This window comes from Entelurus aequoreus, linkage group LG03, assembly GCF_033978785.1.
Source record: "Entelurus aequoreus isolate RoL-2023_Sb linkage group LG03, RoL_Eaeq_v1.1, whole genome shotgun sequence".
NCBI lineage: Eukaryota > Metazoa > Chordata > Actinopteri > Syngnathiformes > Syngnathidae > Entelurus > Entelurus aequoreus.
The window spans coordinates 56,185,348-56,207,500 of NC_084733.1; the positions used below are offsets into that span (position 1 = coordinate 56,185,348).

At 40.3% G+C, this 22,153-nt stretch overlaps 1 protein-coding gene across 1 annotated transcript; it reads left to right on the forward strand.

Annotated features, from left to right (window-relative positions):
- Positions 1-8,662: 8,662 nt before the first annotated feature.
- On the forward strand, positions 8,663-17,730 carry LOC133646651 (thrombospondin-1-like). Its single transcript, XM_062042239.1, has 22 exons — positions 8,663-8,781; positions 8,885-8,968; positions 9,045-9,604; positions 9,674-9,752; positions 10,325-10,414; positions 10,492-10,601; positions 10,834-10,956; positions 11,220-11,316; positions 11,392-11,565; positions 11,644-11,820; positions 11,898-12,071; positions 12,392-12,672; positions 12,756-12,974; positions 13,061-13,168; positions 13,602-13,761; positions 13,868-13,986; positions 14,288-14,522; positions 14,601-14,828; positions 14,910-15,181; positions 15,758-15,855; positions 15,934-16,073; positions 16,158-17,730. The coding sequence occupies exons 2-22, from the start codon at positions 8,905-8,907 to the stop codon at positions 16,163-16,165; spliced, it is 3,516 nt and encodes a 1,171-aa protein (XP_061898223.1). The 5' UTR covers positions 8,663-8,781; positions 8,885-8,904; the 3' UTR covers positions 16,166-17,730.
- The last annotated feature ends 4,423 nt before the right edge of the window (positions 17,731-22,153 follow it).

The following is a 22,153-nucleotide window of genomic DNA, read 5'->3' on the forward strand; positions in this document are numbered from 1 at the left end:
GAAGTCAAAAGCAAACCTTTTAGCTCTGGCGTTGGTCTACCTTTAGTTATTACCTCCTGCTTCGATTGAAAGTCCAGTTTAGAAAACTGTTTTATTTTACATATGTAATCCTCCATGTTTTTAATAAAAGTTCAGGCTAGAGGAAATAAACAATCGCTGCACTTGACTTGCTAATTGTTGCTTGTTGTCACTTCTTCTGCGGCCGAGGAATGATCTCTGGGATCACTACCGCCCTCTACCACCAGGAGGCCGGATTACTGCGAGCCTCAGCCAGTACGTCTTTTGCAGCAGTTTTATGAATGCTCAGCACAAAAAATACGTTACACACATACAGTTGTTGACAAAATACACTGTACATTATATACCTCAGCTAACTAAACTATGGAAATGTATTATATAATTCATATAGCAATACGGTCTCATTGCACAGCAGGCCAGCAGTTAGCCGAGTCATTGCGCACAATCCATGTTGAGGCACAACTGAGTGACGTGCCTCAACTGGCTGCTCGCACCGTCTCTTCTCAGTATTTGAACGGCAAATGTGAAAATAAAAATAATCTAAAACTGTTGAAGTTAAATGGAAAGTAACTTTAGTATAATCACTGGATACATATAACAATTTTTTTTTTTTCTTTTTACGTTTTTTTTCTTTCCATGATGGCAGGTGAGGCCCTGCCTCCCCTGCCTCTACTGACTGCACGTCACTGCTACCGACTCTCTAATGTCAAAACACGAGACCGAAAATCCAATGATACAACCACAGAGTCGATCATCGAACTGCGGCCTGGGGTGTCCTGGTGCCAAGTGCACATATGGACACCCTTATGTTTGAACATGGTGTTTGTTATGGACAATCTGTGACGAGCACAAAAGTCCAATAACAAAACACCACTCTGGTTCAGATCAAGGCGGCCATTTCTCCCAATCCCTCCTCTCACTGTCGCTGCCAACGTGAGTGTTGAAGTCCCCCAGTAGAACAAGGGAATCACCAGTGGGAGCACTCTCCAGTACTCCCTCTGGGACTCCAAAAAGGGTGGGTACTGTTTGGTGCATAAGCACGGTCAGGACCGTCCCCTTACCCGGAGGCGGAGGGAAGCTACCCTTTCATGTACCAGGTCAACCTCCAAAGTGCCATCTTCGGGTTGGTCTGTCCCAAGGGGAGGAGTTCAAGTACGTTGGAGTCTTGTTCACGAGTGAGGAAAGAGTGGATCATGAGATTGACAGGAGGATCGATGCGGTTTCTGTAGTGATGCGGACCCTGTATCCATCTGTTGTGGTAAAGAAGGAGCTGTGCCGGAAGGCAAAGCTCTCAATTTACCGGTCGATCTACGTCCCTATCCTCACCTATAGTCATGAGCTTTGGGTTAAGACCGAAAGGACATGATCACGGGTACAAGCGGCCGATATGAGTTCCTCCTGTCGGGTGGCGGGGCCCTCCCTTAGAGATAGGGAGACAAAATCTGTCATCAAGGAGGAGCTCAAAGTAAAGCCGATGCTCCTCAACATTGAAATGAGCCAGATTAAGTGGCTTGGGTATCTGGTCAGAATTCCCCCCGGATACCTCTCTGGGGAGGTGTTTGGGACACATCCTACCGGTCAGAGACCACGGGGAAGTCACAGGACATGGTGGAGAGATTATGTCTCCCAGCTGGCCTGGTAAGGGCTCGGGATCCCTCGGGAGCTTCTCTGCTTAGGCTGCTGCCCCCGCAACACGACTTCGGATAAGCTGATATCTAACTAACTGAATAACTAACTACCTGCAGTATATGAATAAATAATACATTTTACATTAAGACAGAAACAAATGAATACGGCGTGGCTCAGGTGATTAAGAGGCTGTGCCAGCAACTAGAGGGCTCCAGGTTCGATCCCAGCTTCGCCATCCTAGTCACTGCTGTTTGTGTCCTTGGGCAAGACATGTAACCCTTGCTCCTGATGGGTCGTGGTTATGGATGGCAAAATAAATACCAACACAAACTACAATACCAAACAAATGACAATATATACATACATAATATTTTCCCTGAATACAAATAAATACAATGTATTAAAAAAGTATAAATGATAGTATAATTTAATACATTGTTATGAATAAATAAACCATCCAAATTAAGCCAAAATCAACTAGTTAATAAACAAAGATATATACACATTGTTCACTGAATAAATACACTGACTAAAAGGTAAATACATACAGTAAATAAAACCATAGACCAATAAGAAATAGATACATGAAATGGTCTCAAAATAATAATAATGACCATTTTTTTCAACTTTATTTTACCAGGAAAGATCAATTAAGAACAGCTTCTCATCTACAATGATGACCTGGCATGAAGACCCAGCAAAATAAAAAAATAAAATAAAAATGGTAGATGTTAATACAACACAACAATAAGGAAAAAAACAAGATGTCAAATAAAACGTAAATAATAACATTGAAGTCATTAAAACATTAACATCTGTACATTACCATTAAAATCCCTGTGAAAAAAAGAGGAGCTGGGTGTCATTGAATCGGTCACTTCTTCTTTGGTGGAGGTCAGGTGTTGCATGATTTCCAACAGTAATCACCTGGACACTCTGTAAATGTTTATCAGTGAGTCACAGCACGGTGTGATTAACAAGCAGGTACAGACGTGTCTTCCACACGCCAGACATTATCTTTGTTGAGACAAGGCCGTGTGTTTTCACCTCAACCACAGCTGATGGGTACTTGAGGCCTCCTTCGGGCGCTCGTGTAGCAGGTAGTGACGCACAGGAGTGGCTCGACTCCCCTTCAAAAAAATGAAAGTTCAACACTTTTTTTTTGCTGAATATACTTGGCAGCGACTGTTTCAAATATTTGGGAGGTCAGATTAGATGAAGGAATAGTACATTTTCAGCGTCATACATGAATCCAACCAGGAGTTCTTCTTTAGTGTTAGTAAACCGAAGTAAATTAGTACACATAGCAGTTTTTATTATGACTTCCATTCCGCTTGGATACCAAACATGTTTACGGTAATTGTGTGTTGATTAGCCAGTATTCTGTCCTTACTTCCATATGTCGGTGTTGGTCTGCTACCAAGGAAATTCAAGGTCAGTAATGCCGATATCCAGGCCAACATCCTGATTGTAATCAGGACAATGATACTACTGTATTCAAACAAACTAAATAATAACTCATTTATGAACAATGTAATATAGAAATATACTGTATATACAGTATTTTATGTAACATATAATGATAAAGTATTTGTAAACAAATTGTCACAAGCTGAAAGCGTTGCTTGCAATGTGACTCCAGGAGGTGGCATGCAGGCAATAAAATCATTTACTGAACACAAAACAAAAACTAGTGCAGACAGGGTGCACACAAAAAGCAAACCTTTGTCTTCGCAGCATAGCCCCAAAAATTTTGAAGCATAGCAGAACCGGAACCACAAAATAATGACAAAGCTGAAACAGTAAGAAACACTCAGATTGGCAACCAGGAGCAGTCCCTGTTAATCAGGGACAGGTATGGGAAGCAGCACTCATTGGCAGACAAGAAAAGCAGACAGGAAGTGGAAACTAGAAATACAAGACAAGAGAGCTGCAACCGAAATGACACAAAAACAGGAAAATAATAAATACAAGGTCAAAACTGTCATTGAGGATCACGGCACAAACGTTTTTTTGTACAGTATAACGTTATTTAATCCACATAAAGGCAGACATTTTGGTCGTTCAGCCATATATTTTATTAATCCATGATACTTCCATCCATCCATCCATTTTCTACCGCTTATTCCCAATGGGGTCGCGGGGGGCGCTGGAGCCTATCTCAGCTTAAAGGCCTACTGAAACCCATTACTACGGACCACGCAGTCTGATAGTTTATATATCAATGATGAAATCTTAACATTGCAACACATGCCAATACGGCCGGGTTAACTTATAAAGTGCAATTTTAAATTTCCCAGGAAACTTCCACTTGAAAACGTCTAGATATGATGACGTTTGCACGTGACGTCAATGGTTGAAACGGAAGTATTCGGACACATTGTATCTCAATACAAAAAGCTCTGTTTTCATCGCAAAATTCCACAGTATTCTGGACATCTGTGTTGGTGAATCTTTTGCAATTTGTTTAATGAACAATGAAGACTGCAAAGAAGAAAGCTGTAGGTGGGATCGGTGTATTAGCGGCCGGCTGCAGCAACACAACCAGGAGGACTTTGAGTTGGATAGCAGACGCACTATCCGACGCTTGTCGATGATCGGGTGAAGTCCTTCGTCACGCCGTCGATTGCTGGAACGCAGGTGAGCACGGGTGTTGATGAGCAGATGAGGGCTGGCGTAGGTGGAGCGCTAATGTTTTTATCATAGCTCTGACGAGGTCCCGTAGCTAAGTTAGCTTCATTAGTGTCGTTAGCAACAGCATTGCTAGGCTTCGACAGGCGGCACAGCATTAACCGTGTGGTTACAGGTCCAGTGTTTGGTTCGGTGTCTCCTGATAGTAGTATTGTTGATCTTCTGTCTATCCTTCCAGTCAGGGGCTTATTTATTTTGTTTTTATCTGCATTTAAGCACAATGCTATCACGTTAGCTCCGTAGCTAAAGTGCTTCACCGATGTATTGTCGTGGAGATAAAAGTCACTGTGAATGTCCATTTCGTGTTCTCGACTCTCATTTTCAAGAGGATATAGCATCTGAGGTGGTTTAAAATACAAATCCGTGATCCACAATAGAAAAAGGAGAAAGTGTGGAATCCAATGAACCCTTGTACCTAAGTTACGGTCAGAGCAAAAAAAGATACGTCCTGCACTGCACTCTAGTCCTTCACTCTCACGTTCCTCATCCACGAATCTTTCATCCTCGCTCAAATTAATGGGGTAATCGTCGCTTTCTCTGTCCGAATCGCTCTCGCTGCTGGTGTAAACAATGGGGAAATGTGAGGAGCCCTTCAACCTGCGACGTCACGCTACTTCCGGTACAGGCAAGGCTTTTTTTATCAGCGACCAAAAGTTGCGAAATTTATCGTCGATGTTCTCTACTAAATCCTTTCAGCAAAAATATGGCAATATCGCGAAATGATCAAGTATGACACATAGAATGGATCTGCTATCCCCGTTTAAATAAAAAACATGTCATTTCAGTAGGCCTTTAAGTGGGGTTTTTCAATGTTAAATTGTAAAATGTTCACAGGTGTACAATATTATGTCAGTTATTCCACATTACCCAAAGCCAAACAGGACATATAAGTCCTGCATTTTTCAAAGGGCATACAAACATTTTGGATTCATATATTTGTTTTACTTTATTTGCTCAAATCTCTCAATCGACTTCAGCCCTAAACAAAAAATAACATACACGTATTTATTTCATTTTAACCTTTTGATCAAACAATGTCACAGTTTTCAAAAAGCATATATTTTAACAATATATGAGTTATTTTACTAATCTAACATTTGACATTATCTGGTCAAAAGACCTTCAAAAGGGTAAAAATATTAAAAAATATGACTACATGTTTAATATTTAACTGAAGTTTTGCAAAAACCGAATCATAGGAAAAGTGGGGTGCATGAAAATGGAGTTTTCTGAAGGCACACTTTTTGATGCATGTTTTTTTTAAATTAAATCCCATGCTGACGTCTTCCATGAGGTATAATGAAGATTTATGTCTAAAGATGCGATTCATAGACAGAAATCTAGAGCAGACCTTTTCTGACTTATTTATATTGCTGTCTTCTTAGAGAAGTTATGTGGCACTCTCACAATGTAAAAGTTTGATATCTATGGGCTGTTTCCGCTGAGGTTTTGGCTCAGCTTCATTGCAATCATGAGTACTCTGTGCTCCAGCACGGTCTTGTCTTGTCAGTAGTCCGCCTACGCCGCGAGCTCTCACTCACACAGTCCCACCTGACTGGTATCACTGAACATCTTTCCCACCAGGACAACAACTCCTATCCACCTCCCATCCTGCAGTATTTCACAACCTTGCTCAAATACTTTCCATTTGAATCACAGTCTGACTGCTGTGTGAAATGTATGCCTTCAGCAAACTGTTCTGCCTATTCAGGAATCACGGGCTTTCCCTTGACAAATTAAAAAAATGAGCAGATTTCCCAGAATTTCATGTATTCCGGGACATTTTTCCCATTCAAAATGAATTGGCCATTTCTCAAACTTTTACCATTTCCACATTTTTCAACCTATTCAAACCATTCCACCTTCAACACATTCTGTAAATTTAAACTATCATTTTTCCAAGTTCAAAAAAATTACAGGTTTTTCCAGAATTCCTGCTTTTCCAAAGCCCTATTTCCACCTTTTTTTCTGGCGACTACTCCTTCCACATTTTTCAACGCATTTCAACCGTTCCACCATCAAAACCTTCTTCTTAATCAGGACAAAAAATTACGTTGTTTTTTTAACTGGAAAAATTCCCGGTTTTCCTGAAATTCCAGGAATACCGTAATACCATTTCTCAATTCAACATGTTACTAATTCAACATTTCTTGACCGATTTGAAAAATTTTGACACCAACTATTTCAACTCATTCAGACCATTGATGTTGTTTACCATTTTCCAAAAAATTCCCGCTTTTCCCGAAATTCCCAATATTTTCTGAAATTCCCATTGAAATCAATGGGACATTTTTCAAAGTTCCACAATTCCCACATTTTTCATCTGATTCAAACTTTTCCAACCTCAAAATATTCCACCTGTTCAGGAATTGTGTGCTCTACTTCAACAATTCTAAAACAAATTCCAGGATTTCTTATAATTCCTTTTTTTTTTGCATTTTCCCCAATTCAAAATGAATTGGCCATTTTTCAAACTTCCACAATTGCCACATTCTTCAACCAATTCAAACCATTCTGTCTTCAACACATTCAACTCATCCTGGACATTCAAACTACCATTTTTCCAAATTCAACACATTTCCAGAAATTCCCGTTTTTCTGTAACCTATTTCCACCCTTAAATTCGACTACTCCTTTCACATTTTTCAACCCATTACAACCGTTCCACGGTCAAAACACTCCTCATATTCAGGACAAAAACCAGGTTGGTTAAGGAACTAGAAAAATTCCCGGTTTTCCCAAAATTCCAGGAGTTTCTCAATTAAAAACTGTTTCTAATTCAACATTTGTTGACCGATTTAAACAATTCCAACACCAACCAATTCAGCTCATTCAGGACATTCATGCTCCAATTATTTTCAAAAAAATCCCGCTTTTTCCTTACTTCCCAAATTCCTAGGAAGTTCCCATTGAAATGAATGGGACATTTTTCCAAGTTGCACAATTCCCACCTTTTTCAACCTATTCAAACCATTCCAACATCAACACATTCCACTCATCCTGGACATTCAAACTAACACTTTCCCAATTTCCAAACCAAATTCCGGTTTCCCTGGAAATTCCAACTCTTCAACATTTAAAGCATTCTAACATTCAAACTATTTCAGCATTTAAACAATTTCAACATTTAAACCATTTCCACATTTATCCTATGTTCCATTAGCATTTCGGTTCAGCGTCAGCTTTTCAACATTCAAACCATTCCAACATTCAAACTATTCTTAAATTCATACTACATTCTGTCAGCATGTCAGTTCAACTTTAGCATTGGAGCATTCACACACAATTCCTTTAGGAATTGCCTCTTCTAGTTATTTTCTATTATTTGTTGTTGTTATTACTTTGTAACTTGACGTAAGTAAAATATTCTCGTAATAATGACAATTAATATGATGATGATGATGATGATACAAGCTACTTGCACTTAAAAAAGGAAATTTGAAGGAGGATTTGAAATTATTTAAATATTTACACAAGTAAATTGCACTTAACATTAAAAAACATTGTTAATACCATAATAATAATAATAATAATAATAAAATAATAATAACAATATAAAAATGTAAATCATCAATACAAAACATTTAAACATTACAGACTTATATTTATTAATTAATAATAATTAATTACAATATATTGCTTAATCACTTACAACATTATAATGATATTAATAAAAACACAATAATGAATAACACTCAGAGACATTAAAAAATACAACCTAAAGTGTATTTTAACGCCCAGAAAGTAAATGTACAATAATATAATGCAGAGTATTAATGACTGTATTTTTTATGCAGTGCAAAGGAGTCTCACTGGCTTGCTCATTGAGTCATCTAGTGGCCACATTAGGAATAACATAGCTTGAAACGTTTTACTCAGTCTGCAGTTGAGCTGCTATTAATAAACATAGTTTAAGTTTATATTAATAAAATACATACATACATTGTTTTATTCGTGTTACACACATATAATATACATAATACTAATGGCCGGGCTATAAATTGTCCAGATAATCTTGGCACACATTGTTCCTTGAAAACAACAGTTAATAAAAACGTCAAGTATTTATTGGGAGATTACATTTGTATTTGACCGGAAACTGCCCCTGGTGAGTGTATGGAATATTTGTCCGCTGATGGAAATGCAGCTCAGGAATGCATTTTTGTGCGCGTCTCGGATGTGACTGCGACTGGCTGTGTGAGGTCAACTGCCAAGACCCGCCCCCAAGTCTGCGTCTCTGGCCTCCCATTGGTGCAGTCTGCGCCTCAGGAATGTCCCTCAACTCTTCAAATAGCCTCCACTCCGCGCTACTTGTCAGTGGAATCCAACGTTTGAGCCTCCATCGGAATAAAATCAACATATACATTGAGCCTCCCCCAACTCCACAAGTTACAGGATAAATATATTTTTTTTCACTTTTTTTAGGAATTCTCTTTTTTACAGGTACGTCCACTATTAAATGTTTTATTTATATATTTATATGTTTTATTAGTGAAAATCACGTGTCTGCAATTAAGTAAAATTTACATTTTTGTTTAAAATATAGCTTTAACTTGGGAAAAGGAGATGATGCTGTGGGGCATCTTTCTGCTTTTGATGCTTTGGAGGTGTGAGGGCGCAAGATTGGCAGGTGAGCATGCAAAAAAACAAACATTTAAATGTTATATTCAAGGTATATGTAATTGTTTTTTATGTTTTCTCCGCAGAGGCTCGTGATGACAACAGTGTTTATGACTTATTTGATCTTGTCCGAGTGGACAAGAGATACAGTGGGGTGACTCTGGTCAAAGGTGCTGATCCATACAGCCCGGCCTACAAGATCCTCAACGCAGACCTGATCCCCCCCGTACCAGACAGCTCCTTTGGGGACCTCATCGACTCCATCCAATCCGAGAGGGGCTTCATCCTCCTGGTCAACCTGAAGCAATCCAAGAGGAACCGAGGAAGCCTCCTGACAATAGAGAAGAAAGACGGGTCCGGTCCTGTGTTTGAGATCATCTCCAACGGCAAAGCCAACACTTTGGACGTCTTCTACTCCACCGGCAACCACCAGCAGCTGGTGTCCATCGAGGAAGCACACCTGGCCACAGGGCACTGGAAGAACATCACACTCTTCTTCCAGGATGACCGTGTGCAGCTTTTTGTGGGGTGCGAGGAGATCAACGTGTCCGAGATGGACGAAACCATCCAGAGAGTGTTGTCCCAGGAGCTGGCAGATACCTCCAGGCTCAGGATCGGGAAGGGAGCGGCGAGGGAAAAATTTATGGTAAGGATTTAGTAGACCTTTTTAATATTTCATGTGGAATATTTCTGTAATAACACCGTCTTTCTTCAGGGAGTGCTGCAGAATGTGAGATTTGTCTTTGGGACATCTTTGGAGACCATCCTAAGAAATAAGGGGTGCCAAAGTGGAGGTAAGTCCTTAAAGTACAGTATATTGAGGAACATAAACACGGGAAGGGTTCAAATTGTCCAGAATTTATCTATACAAAATAAACAAGGGAGACAATAAAGCAACATTCATGTAGATCATAGATTATCAGACTGCTGTACGAACACTATGTTCAGTAGTATGGAGGAACACTGTAAATAAAAAATAAATAAAAAAAGTATACCGTAAATATATGAAATGTGTGTGAAATAATCATACACATTCAAATGTATTTCTAAATATTCTATGAAATTGAATTTACTTTGCTAAAGTACTATTGTTTAAGTCACCTAATACGTACGTACACATTGCATAAAGTGAGATACTTAGATTGGATTAGATATCATTTTTATTGTATGGCCTCATAAAAAATACAGTTTCCAGTTGCAGCAACACTATATGCAGTATACATAATAGCAGGGGAAAATAGAAAATAGAATGATCCAGCAGATCATTTCCCAAAAAAAATGTTTTGGTTTGAGTGACATACTGTAAATAGACCTATTTCTGACTGATTCAATTTACAAACAATATTTATTGATCATCTCCTTGCAGCCACTTTAACCGATGTCCTCACTCTGGAAAACCCAGTGAACGGCTCTAGTCCAGCCATTAGGACTGACTACACCGGCCACAAAACCAAAAGTAAGGAACCCACACGTGCCTCATTTTCACCTCAAGGAAGTGAGGTCCTGAACGGGTTTCTGTTTTTTGTACTCTAGATATGCAGTCTGTCTGTGGCCTCTCTTGCGAGGACATCGCAGGCATGTTCAAGGAGCTCCGGGGACTCGGCGTGGTGGTTACGCATCTGTCCAACGAGCTGCGTAAAGTGGTAAGCACTTCATCACCATAGCACATTCCCAGCGCCACTTGTCGCTGCTGTCCCTAATGAGACCCATGTGGATACACAAATATGTTTGCTCACAAGAGTCAGGCAATGTCTTAATCATTATGTAGGCTGGTGATTCATTTGTACTGGAACGTTGGCAAAGTGCATGTTTTCCGTCCTTGGTCCCAAGCTAGCAACCCCTCTCCCTCACTCTAGTCCTCTCATTCCCCTGCAGTCTGAGGTCAGCGCCGAGATTCAAAACAAAATCAAAAACCACAATGTGTGCATCCACAACGGGATCGTGCACAAGGACAAAGACGAATGGACGGTGGACGACTGCACTGAGTGCACTTGCCAGGTAAGTGAAGGAACACTTGTGTTTCCTACTCGGGAAGCCAAACACAATGTGAACGCATTAGTGAAGGTTCTCAGAAACAGACACAAGCACCATAGGGATATTTTCCCAGCATGAAATTATTTTTGTCAGGGTTCTGATTTGTGTCAACAAAGCAGGAGTGTTAAGCTCTTGCTAACAATCAAGCTGTTGTACAACATAGCAATTAGTCCACAAATGAAGCCAACTCAATATTCTTGTTCTAACCCGATCGTCCCTTCATTTAGAACTCGGCCACTGTGTGTCGAAAAATCTCCTGTCCTCTGATTCCCTGTGCCAATGGCACCGTGCCAGAGGGAGAGTGCTGCCCACGTTGCGGAAATCGTAAGCTTTAATCTTAAAATATATTCTTATGTCCTGTTTCATGTGAGAATGTTTTAACCGCCTCTCTTCCTACAGCAAGTGACTCTGCAGAAGACGACTGGTCTTCTTGGTCACAGTGGACTCAATGCTCTGTGACATGCGGTCGGGGGATCCAGCAGCGTGGACGTTCCTGTGATCGCATCAACAGCAACTGTGAGGGCACCTCAGTCCAAACGCGAGACTGCTTTCCTCAGGAATGCGACAAACGCTGTGAGTACAAATGAAGTTCTTTGTAGAATCTGCTGTTTTAGAATTGGGAGGACTGAATGTTGTGTTTGGCGCTCACAGTCAAACAAGACGGAGGTTGGAGCCATTGGTCTCCCTGGTCCTCATGCTCTGTGACCTGCGGGGAGGGGCTCATCACCCGCATACGCCTCTGCAACTCCCCCACACCCCAGATGGGAGGCATGGAGTGCCAAGGAGAGGGACGGCAGACTGAAATCTGCCACAAGTCACCTTGTCCTAGTAAGTTTAATTCCATCATCAAAAGTACATTTGAATTGAAAAAAACATACTAAGTGGTGGTCTTCTCAATCTTTCAGTCAACGGAGGTTGGGGGCCTTGGTCGCCATGGGACACCTGTACAGTCACATGTAATGGAGGCATCCAGATCCGCAAACGTCTCTGTTCTGATCCTGTTCCCAAATACGGAGGGAAGGATTGCATTGGAGAAGCCACCACGTCTCAAGTCTGCAACAAACAGGACTGTCCCATTGGTAAGCAAGTGTGACAACTGGTAGTATACTACTGTATTGACCCGAATATAAGAAGAGTCTTTGTTTTAAGACAACAAAACTAATTTGCAATGCAAAAAATACATTTCTTTGAATTTTACAGTTTAATAAATCTGTTTTTTTTTTAAAGTCACTTGTGTGTGTGAGTGACATGATTAAAAGCTCTGACTTATTTGCATGGATAGATCTGTAGACTCCAAATAATACATTATCTGTCTCTTCCAGGCTATTTTTGAGAGAAAGATTACCATTTAGACAATCTATTTGCAAAATTTAACACCAACCCATTTTTCTCTGTGCAGACGGTTGCCTCTCCAATCCATGCTTCCCTGGCTCAAAGTGCACCAGCTTCCCAGACGGCTCATTCAAGTGTGGCAAGTGTCCGATCGGCTACAACGGAAACGGCGTTGCGTGCAAAGACATCGACGAGTGCAAAGAGGTCCCAGATGCTTGCCACACACAAAATGGAGTCCATCGGTGCGAGAACACAGAGCCAGGATACAACTGCCTGCCATGCCCAGCTCGCTACTCCGGTCCTCAGCCCTTCGGACGGGGGGTGGAGCAGGCAACTGCCAAGAAACAGGTTTGAGTTATTACTCAGTGCATGCATGGAAAGTAGGCCTGCTGTTTTCAGTTAAATTAATTTGCGGGATGTTTTACTTCCAGGTTTGCAAACCTCGCAACCCTTGCCAAGATGGTAGCCACAACTGCAACAAAAATGCCAACTGCATCTACTTGGGCGTCTTCTCTGAGTCCATGTTCCGCTGTGAGTGCAGGCCAGGATATGCTGGCAATGGGCATATCTGCGGAGAAGACACTGACCTGGATGGATGGCCTAACTCTGAACTGTTGTGTGTGGAGAATGCAACCTACCACTGCAAAAAGGTAGCCTACACAGACTGGACAGACATCCAAAACAACCCAATTCCATGATTGTCCATCAATCTAACTGACTTGTTTCCCTTACTTAGGATAACTGCCCCAACCTTCCCAACTCTGGTCAGGAAGATCATGACAAGGACGGCCGCGGTGATGAATGTGACCACGATGATGACAATGATGGTATCCCTGATGATAGGGTGAGTCATCCCAACAAGGTTTTATTATTGCTTAAACATTGAGCATTCACCACAGAGCAGACAGAGCCCCAATTCAGTCTTGCGCAGGCCGTAGCTCTGTGTATGCTGTGTGTATAAATATAGGAATATATATATACAGTATATGTATATATGTGTGTGCTTGTTTGCTATGATATTATGCCCATATCATCACCTTTTCCAGTAGTGTAGATGTTTTAATTATTTACCTAAACCTCGAATAAAACTCAATATATGTAAAAATTAGCTTTTTTTAAATAATGATTCGGAGTGCAAAGGAAAACTCATAGTTATTATTAGCTGAGTGGCAAAACCAACATTTTAAAACACATGCAGACTTAGATAAAGTTGCTAAATAAGTAGAAGTTTTTTAATTAATTTTAATTTTAATTTAATTTACTTTTTATTTATTTAGGATAACTGCCCACGAGTGTACAACCCCGCCCAGTATGATGCAGACAGGGATGATGTTGGCGACAGCTGTGACAACTGCGTGTTTGAGGCCAACACGGACCAGACGGACACTGATGATAACGGGGAGGGGGATGCCTGTGCTGTGGACATTGATGGTGATGGTAAGAAGCAGTGACATTATGCTTCATAACTTCCCCACTGCGTCTAAAGAAAAAATGTACTTAGTCCCAAAGGCTAATAATACAAGTATGCTTTTTATCACAACAGGCGTTCTGAACGAGCATGACAACTGCCCGTATGTTTACAACGTGGATCAGAGGGATACAGACAGGGATGGTGTGGGGGACCACTGTGATAACTGCCCTCTGGAGCACAACCCTGATCAGGTGAGGCCGATTTTATATTAGTCATTCCTCAGCACGGAGCAATGCCGTGCAAGATAACAATGTGAGAGTCATCTGGAGGCTATAAAAGCTGTAAAATGTAAGAACTGTTTGAAGAGAATATGATAAAGAATGATTTAAGATTAAGCTGCAGCTTGCATACCTCGACACAAGGATTTGCTTTAAATCCCATACATAGCATCGCCTCTCATACTAAAACTGATGAAAAAAAAAACAAAAGCAAGTAACGAGTTATTTTCACATGGTGCTGACCCATAAATCTAAGAATGTATCTTTCCTGCAGATCGACTCGGACTCAGACCTCGTGGGAGACAAGTGCGACAACAACCAGGACATTGACGAGGACGGCCACCAGAACAATTTGGACAATTGTCCCTATATATCCAATGCCAACCAGGCGGACCATGACAAGGATGGCAAGGGCGATGCCTGCGACCACGATGACGACAATGATGGCATTCCTGATGACAAGGACAACTGCAGGCTGGCCTTTAACCCTGATCAGGTGGACACTGACGGTGAGTCACTCCTGTCAGTCTTACACGTCTATCAAGTCATGTCCATGCCTGATAACTTATTGGGTGTTCTTGTCTTAGGTGATGGCCGAGGTGATGTGTGCAAGGATGATTTCGACCAAGACAACGTCCTGGACATTGATGATGTTTGCCCAGAGAACTTTGCCATCAGTGAAACCGATTTCCGAAGATTCCAGATGGTTCCTTTGGATCCTAAAGGCACCTCCCAGATTGATCCCAACTGGGTGGTCAGACATCAGGGCAAAGAGTTGGTACAGACTGTCAACTGTGACCCAGGCATTGCTGTTGGTAAGAAACTTAGACGCACATTTCTGCTCAGACACAATGTAGTTGCCATCAAATCCTAAACCATCTCTCGTCCTAACTCAGGTTTTGATGAGTTCAGTGCTGTGGACTTCAGCGGAACGTTTTTCATCAACACAGATCGGGATGACGACTATGCTGGTTTCGTGTTCGGCTACCAGTCCAGCTCTCGATTCTACACGGTCATGTGGAAACAGATCACACAGACCTACTGGTCTCATACTCCCACTAAGGCTCAAGGCTACTCAGGCCTGTCAATCAAAGTGGTTAACTCCACCACCGGGCCTGGCGAGCACCTGAGGAATGCCCTGTGGCACACTGGAGACACAGCAGGACAGGTGAGCAAATATTTATAATGTATTTTTGAACGTTTGTTTGTCTGTAGCTTTCATGTTAACGAGCTGCGTCGCTCCAAAAAGTGCTTTTGTGCATGTATCCACATTTTACTTATATACTAACTATGTACATGTCCAACATAATAGATGTCATATAACAACATGAGTGGAACAGGAGGAAACAAACACCAGCAACACTAGCATAGCTATGTGAGCTACATTGCTAACATTACACTCACATTTTCACAACAAAATCATGCTACGTTAGCCTATTTGCTGAAGAAAAACTGAATGATCAAACTTACAGAACGCATATCCGTAGCTGAGTGACTCATATTTATTTTAAGATGTGTCGCAAAGCGTGTTTTTTTTCTGGGGGGGGTTTGATCATTTTAATCAAAGCTATCCTCTGTGAAGTAGTGACAATATACACAAGGCAGGCTCATCTAGTTAGGTAGCAAGATTGAAAACTTGAAACTTCAAAACCAAAGTGGAGCACGATTTCTGGTCATAAACAGAAATCAAGCCAATTCTGTATAATAGGGAACACTAAAGTTTGAACTTTGTATTGATTTCCAGGTACGTACTCTGTGGCACGACCCCAAAAACATCGGCTGGAAGGACTTCACCGCCTACAGATGGCACCTTATCCACAGACCAAAGACTGGCCTTATTAGGTATGTTTTACGGCTTCATTAGAAATTTCATTTTGGAAGCAGCAATGATCTGACGTGAGCCCTGGGTCTATTTTTTAGAGTGGTGATGTACGAGGGTAAGAGAATCATGGCCGACTCTGGAAACATCTACGACAAAACCTACGCTGGGGGGCGACTAGGCTTGTACGTCTTTTCTCAAGAGATGGTTTACTTCTCCGACCTGAAATATGAATGTAAAGGTGAGACTTGCTGAATGACAATCTATACAGCACTTGAGGTGGCTGTTAAACACAAAATACATTATTTGTGACTTTCTCTTTCAGATGCGTAATGCAATGAAGTCAGGCTGAAAGATGTCTCCCAGTTTTGAAGCGATGCACATTGGAGGAAGAATGAGCGGTAGCGTGAGGTAACATGACCTCAGGACTTTAAAACCAAATGAAAGTTCAGTGATATTTCTGCACCAATTGTGAGCGCAGCTCTGCTCAGAAGAATCTGCCTCCCTCCTTCCCTTGAACGCGGGGGGCACATTTATTGCTTTGCACACCTGAACTTTGCTGGTATCCCTCAGTGGAGAAGGGATGAAAGGGAACATTCCTTTAGTGTTCTTTTCATCTTTGAGCATTAATGTACATCTGCTGTGGACTCTTTTTTTTTTGTATGAAGAAAGCAGTAGGAAAACTTTCTTTGGCCGGGGGACTACCTATAACCCTCCTGAAAGGAATCTTTGAGGGACCGTGGACAGTTTGGAGTGAATGTTACGATCATAAATAACGAATGTGGTTTGAGTGGACGTGCATTTGTTTTAATTTTTTTTTTCAGCACTTCTTTTAGTGTGACCCCTTTCAAACTTGCTGATCTTTGTTATTAAAGGTCTTCTACGTATATAAGGATGGCTATCTCAGGTTAAGAGCACAAAAAGGAGAGCACAGGGCCCTAAAGCAATTGTTTTGGAACAAATTATATATGATATTTATGAAGATAATAAAAAATGTGGCCATATTAATCAATACATTGAAATTTGGTTGAACTATTATTTATTAATAAAGAGTGCACTACTTGGCAGAAAGCAGCAAAGGCACTGTTAAGTCGGTCTCAACTCGTTTGCTGAAACATGTCCGCTCTGGTAGATTGAGTTACATGCCCAATGGAAACAAGAGTTCAGAAATTTCTGAGACAAAACAATATTCCAATGCCATCGTTTTTTCAGTCAATTTTAAGAGATTGAGTCAGACACCCATCCCTACTTGTCAACAAGCTATTTAAAAATGATTTTTTTAAATTACAATTTCACTGACAATTTGTGCACAAAATGCATAAGTGGTGTGCCTGAGCTTGTGTGTGCAAAAAAACTAAACAAAACATACAAATATTACCTCATGACTTGTTTTTGCATTGAGGCCAATTCACTTTTCTTAGTCTAAATTGGATGGCATCGATTCGTTTTTGCCTTTTTTGGGTAGCTTTTTCTTAAGGTCTTTTAGCAAAGACCGTACTCTCAATCATGTGCTGTATATATACATACTATTTTTATAGGGGGGGAATGAAGCCCAAGCAGGAACAATTATGTTGTGCTATATGTATTTTCCAGTGCCTTTTTTTTTATAAATTATTCTGATGTTGAAGTTATGAGATTTGTGTAGATATATGCTATTTAAATAATTTATCTAGAAGCCTCATGGAAGCGTTTCTGTCTGTATAAACTTATTTGCACACTGATGTCTTTTGTTATTTTGATGTATTTGACGCTTTTCTATAAAAACCTTTGTATAGTTTTTACCAAACAAAAAAAATTATGTTTATACTCCTATTTGTTTTTATTGTTGTTTTGTTTGTTTGATATGTCAAGTGAACAATAAACGCTTTAAAATATATATATATATATACAGTATATATCATGTCATTACTTGCCTGTCAGACAGTCCATGCATGGACGCTATATTTACTTTGATGGAGCTCTTGTCCTTAAAAAAGCAAAAAGGGAGTCGAGCCACGCTGTGTTTAGCAAATGGAATTCATTAGTCGAGTCCGGTGAAGCCTTTGAGAAAGGGAGTATTCTTGAGAGTAAACAGCGGGAAAACTCAACATGAAATATAAGCCAGTTAACTGCACGTTCACACAGATATGATTACACATCACGCAAGCATCTCTTAAAGCTTCTAGCTCTGCATGTGACCCGCAGACATTAGGAATTTAGCAGACCACAGTGATAAATGCACTCATTGTTTCCCATTGTTGCTGCTAAGAATGTGCATTGTTTTGGTTGAAACGGCTAATAAATCATGTCTAAATAGATGATTATTCACTAAACCGGGGGTTAGCAACTCTTTAGAGCCCCCTCTCCCTGGAACTTTTTCAAAACTGTATGAAAAATGAAAAAAATGGGTGAAAATATAATTTTTTTGTTTTCATATAGTTTCTGTAAGAGAACAAAAAATGACACAAACATTCCTAATTGTTAGAAATCCCACTGTTGAAATTAAACATGCTTCACTGATGAGAGTATTTGGCAAGCACCGTTTTGTCCTACTAATTTCGGCAGTCCTTGAACTCACCGTAGTTTGTGTATGTGTAAAACTTTCTCCGACATTGCCACAGAAAGACATATTTAATGCCACTCCTTCTTTGTCTCATTTTGTTCACCAAACGTTGTATGCTGTGCGTGAATGCACAAAGGTGAGCTTTGTTGATGTCATTGACTTGTGTGGAGTGCCAATCAGACATATTTACTCAGTGCTTGACTGCAAGCTAATTGATGCTAACACACTATTTAGGCTAGCTGTATGTACATATTGCATCATTATGCTTCTTCTGTAGGTATATTTGAGCGTATTTTATTTCCTTTATGTCAAAACGTGGACTATTACGCAATTTACTGCGAGGAATGTTTTCCCGAGACGCAAACGGACTTGACCGGACACGGCTTGCAGGTAAAAATATGATTTAATTAGGCATGGAATGAGCAGCATGAATTAAGCATGAAATAAGTCAGCACAGAGCAAATCCAGAATATCAGAGTATGAACAATGTCAATGTCGCCAAGCAGACTAACTGAAAAAGACAGGCTTAAATAACAATGTTAGGATTAGAACAGGTTCGTGAGTCCAAACAAATGAGGCAGGTGAAACTAATGAGTTGTCATGGTGACTAAACAAACAAGGGAGCGTAAACAGGAGCTAAAAGAGTCTTAAACAACCAGAAAATAACAAAACATAATCCAGACCACATAACATGACACTTAATTTATGTAATCTGTGTATTAAATTTATCTTTGCATGTCTAGTGACACATTACAAACGTTACCCAGCTTGCAAACATTGTAATAAATATATTAGAAGAAGACAGCTTGCCGTTTCGTTTAACTTGGACACACAACTATACCTTTGGCCACTCTAAACCAGTAATTTCCAGGAGTTATCTCTCCTTCCTAGAAGCCTCCATTTTACTAATGTTGTCCAATGTTGTAAAAAGGTGTAGAATAAATATTACATTTCAACATTTCTGTCAACGAAGATTTGCGTCAGCCTGCGACACATAGTCATTTTGATAGTAGGCTAATATAGCTAATATATACATTTATATCATGTGCTGCCTTCATTATAAGACTTATGTAAGACTTTTCATTTTTTTGCAGCTCCAGACACATATAAGTTTGTATTTTTGGTCAAGTGTGGCTTTTTTAACATTTGGGTTGCTGACCATTGCACTAAGCAATGAACCAAGATCAGGACTGCTAATTGGGATTTCGCCACAGTTTCCCCTTCAAAATTATACTACAGAAAAGTACAGCTGCATTGAGAACCGGACAACTAACTACAAAATGCAATTGTGGTAGAAATTGCATGTGAGTGCTGAAAAGCCGAAGCTAAACTGAGATGCTAAAAGTTAACATCCTAGCCAGATAGCGTCAAGTAACACAATATATGACTCTTCAGTGTATACCTGATACATTTGGGAAAAAAAAGTAAGCATACTGACATGCTAACATTAGCATGCATGAAGTAACAAAATATTTGACGCTGAGGTGTTAACTTACAAAATCAACTAAAAAAGCTAACATGTTAAGGTTAGCAGTTAACATGCGCAAAGGGCATACTTGCCAACCCTCCCGGTTTTACCGGGAGACTCCCGGTATTCAGCGCCTCTCCCGATAACCTCCCAGCAGAAATTTTCTCCCGACAAACTCCCGGTATTCAGCCGGAGCTGGAGGCCACGCCCCCTCCAGCTCAATGCAGACCTGAGTGGGGACAGCCTGTTCTCATGTCCGCTTTCCCACAATATAAACAGCTTGCCTGCCCAATGACGTCATAACATCTAGGGCATTAAGAGAGTAAAGTGCACAACTGCGCACACAAGAAGGAGACGAAGCAGAAGAACGAGGAAGTTACAAACATGGCGACGCCGTCGACGAGCAAGATGAAGAAATATGCTTGCAAGTTCCAAAACGAATGGAAACAAGAATGTATAGCTCGGTTCGTAGAGTGGCCGTGCCAGCAACTTGAGGGTTGCAGGTTCGATCCCCGCTTCCGCCATCCTAGTCACTGCCGTTGTGTCCTTGGGCAAGACACTTTACCCACCTGCTCCCAGTGCCACCCACACTGGTTTAAATGTAACTTAGATATTGGGTTTCACAATGTAAAGCGCTTTGAGTCACTTGAGAAAAAGCGCTATATAAATGTAATTCACTTCACTTCACTTCACACTTCAATTTCAGTTCATCCAGGACAGTTCGAAGGGGAAGGGGTATGTAATTATGTCACCTGTACATTTTGTAGAACAGACTTCTCCATTGAACACGGTGGCTGGAATGATATACTCATTCATGAACGGAGAAGTTAAACAGGACAATACTGCCATCTACTGGATAGCCTCCGGCACACTGAAATTCAAGTATTTATTTTATTTATATGTATAATAAAATATATATATATATATATTTATATATATATATATATATATATATATATATATATATATATATATATATATATATATATATATATATATATTTATATATATATATATATATATATATATATATATATATATATATATATATAGCTAGAATTCACTGAAAGTCAAGTATTTCCTATATGAAATACTTGAGTTGGTGAATTCTAGCTGTAAATATACTACTCCCCTGTTAACCACGCCCTTAAACACGCCCCCTCCCCAACCACGCCCCCGCCCACCCCCGACCACGCCCCCACCCCCCACCTCCCGGTATCGGAGGTCTCAAGGTTGGCAAGTATGGCAAAGGGACAAAATATTACAAAAAAGTGTTATGGTAGAGTTGTAAATTCAGGGAAAACTGGGAATTTTCAGACATGAACAAATAAATAGCCGGAATGTCCTGAATATGTGAATTTTTGATGGCTTAATGGTTTGAATTGGTTGGGAAAAAATGTTGGACAAAAAGACAAAAGGGTGGAAACAGTGGTATTGAAAAGTGTGAATTTCAAGGAAAGCCGTAATTTTAGAAACGTTGAAAATTGTTAGTTTGAATTTTCAGGATGAGTAGAATGTGTTGACGGTGGAATAGTTTGAATTGGATGAAAAAATGTGGGAGGAGTAGGCGGGCAAACACAAGGATGGAATAATATTTAGAATACTATTTCAAGTATACACAGTACATACACAACAACAAGGGAGGGCAGTGAGGGCATTCTGTATGTACTTCACATGTTAGCCACAGTAAGAAGACACATTTCATGAGGGGAAACTGCTTGAGAGCAGCAAGAAAACAGATTGTGAAGAATAGCACTGCACTATTGCAGCCTCAAGAGGTATAACAAAACAACAAGGTAAGCTAATGTTAGTATTATCGCTAGATAACAGTATTATTCGTTATCTCATTTTCAAATATGGAACCTTGAGTTTTGTAGATTTCTCACTCGATACATAAAAGCGAGAGACAGACAGTTTGCCGCCTTGCATGAAGCAATATCTTTCGGGGTAAAACCATACAGTGCATTCCAGCTTTTGGCTAGCAAGTGGGTGACACGGCTAGCAATAGTCGCTACCCGATTTGCTGAGTTGCCCCATGAGCTGCATTTACAACACACCCGTGCCAACGTATAGGCCATAAGGTTTTTAATTTAATCTTGTTCCCATGTCTGGGCACTAAATAATTTTTGGTTCTTAAAAAATATATTTTGGTTTTCAAAGAGAAAAAAAAAGTTCTCCAATGGACATCCAGGCAATTTTTTTAAATTAGTGTTTAAAGTCGGTACTATTTCTTGCTTGGCGTAACAATATTTTCGTCTCAAGAGGTGACGTTTTTGTCACGTGCTTCACATTCGACCAATCGGGTAGCCGC

Bases quoted from the DNA above. Each gene is read 5' to 3' on its own strand.
- LOC133646651 (XM_062042239.1), top strand. From the start codon at position 8,905: ATGATGCTGTGGGGCATCTTTCTGCTTTTGATGCTTTGGAGGTGTGAG. The intron at 12,975-13,060 runs GTAGCCTACACA...TCCCTTACTTAG, and splicing joins CAACCTACCACTGCAAAAAG to GATAACTGCCCCAACCTTCC. The intron at 15,856-15,933 runs GTATGTTTTACG...TCTATTTTTTAG, and splicing joins CCAAAGACTGGCCTTATTAG to AGTGGTGATGTACGAGGGTA.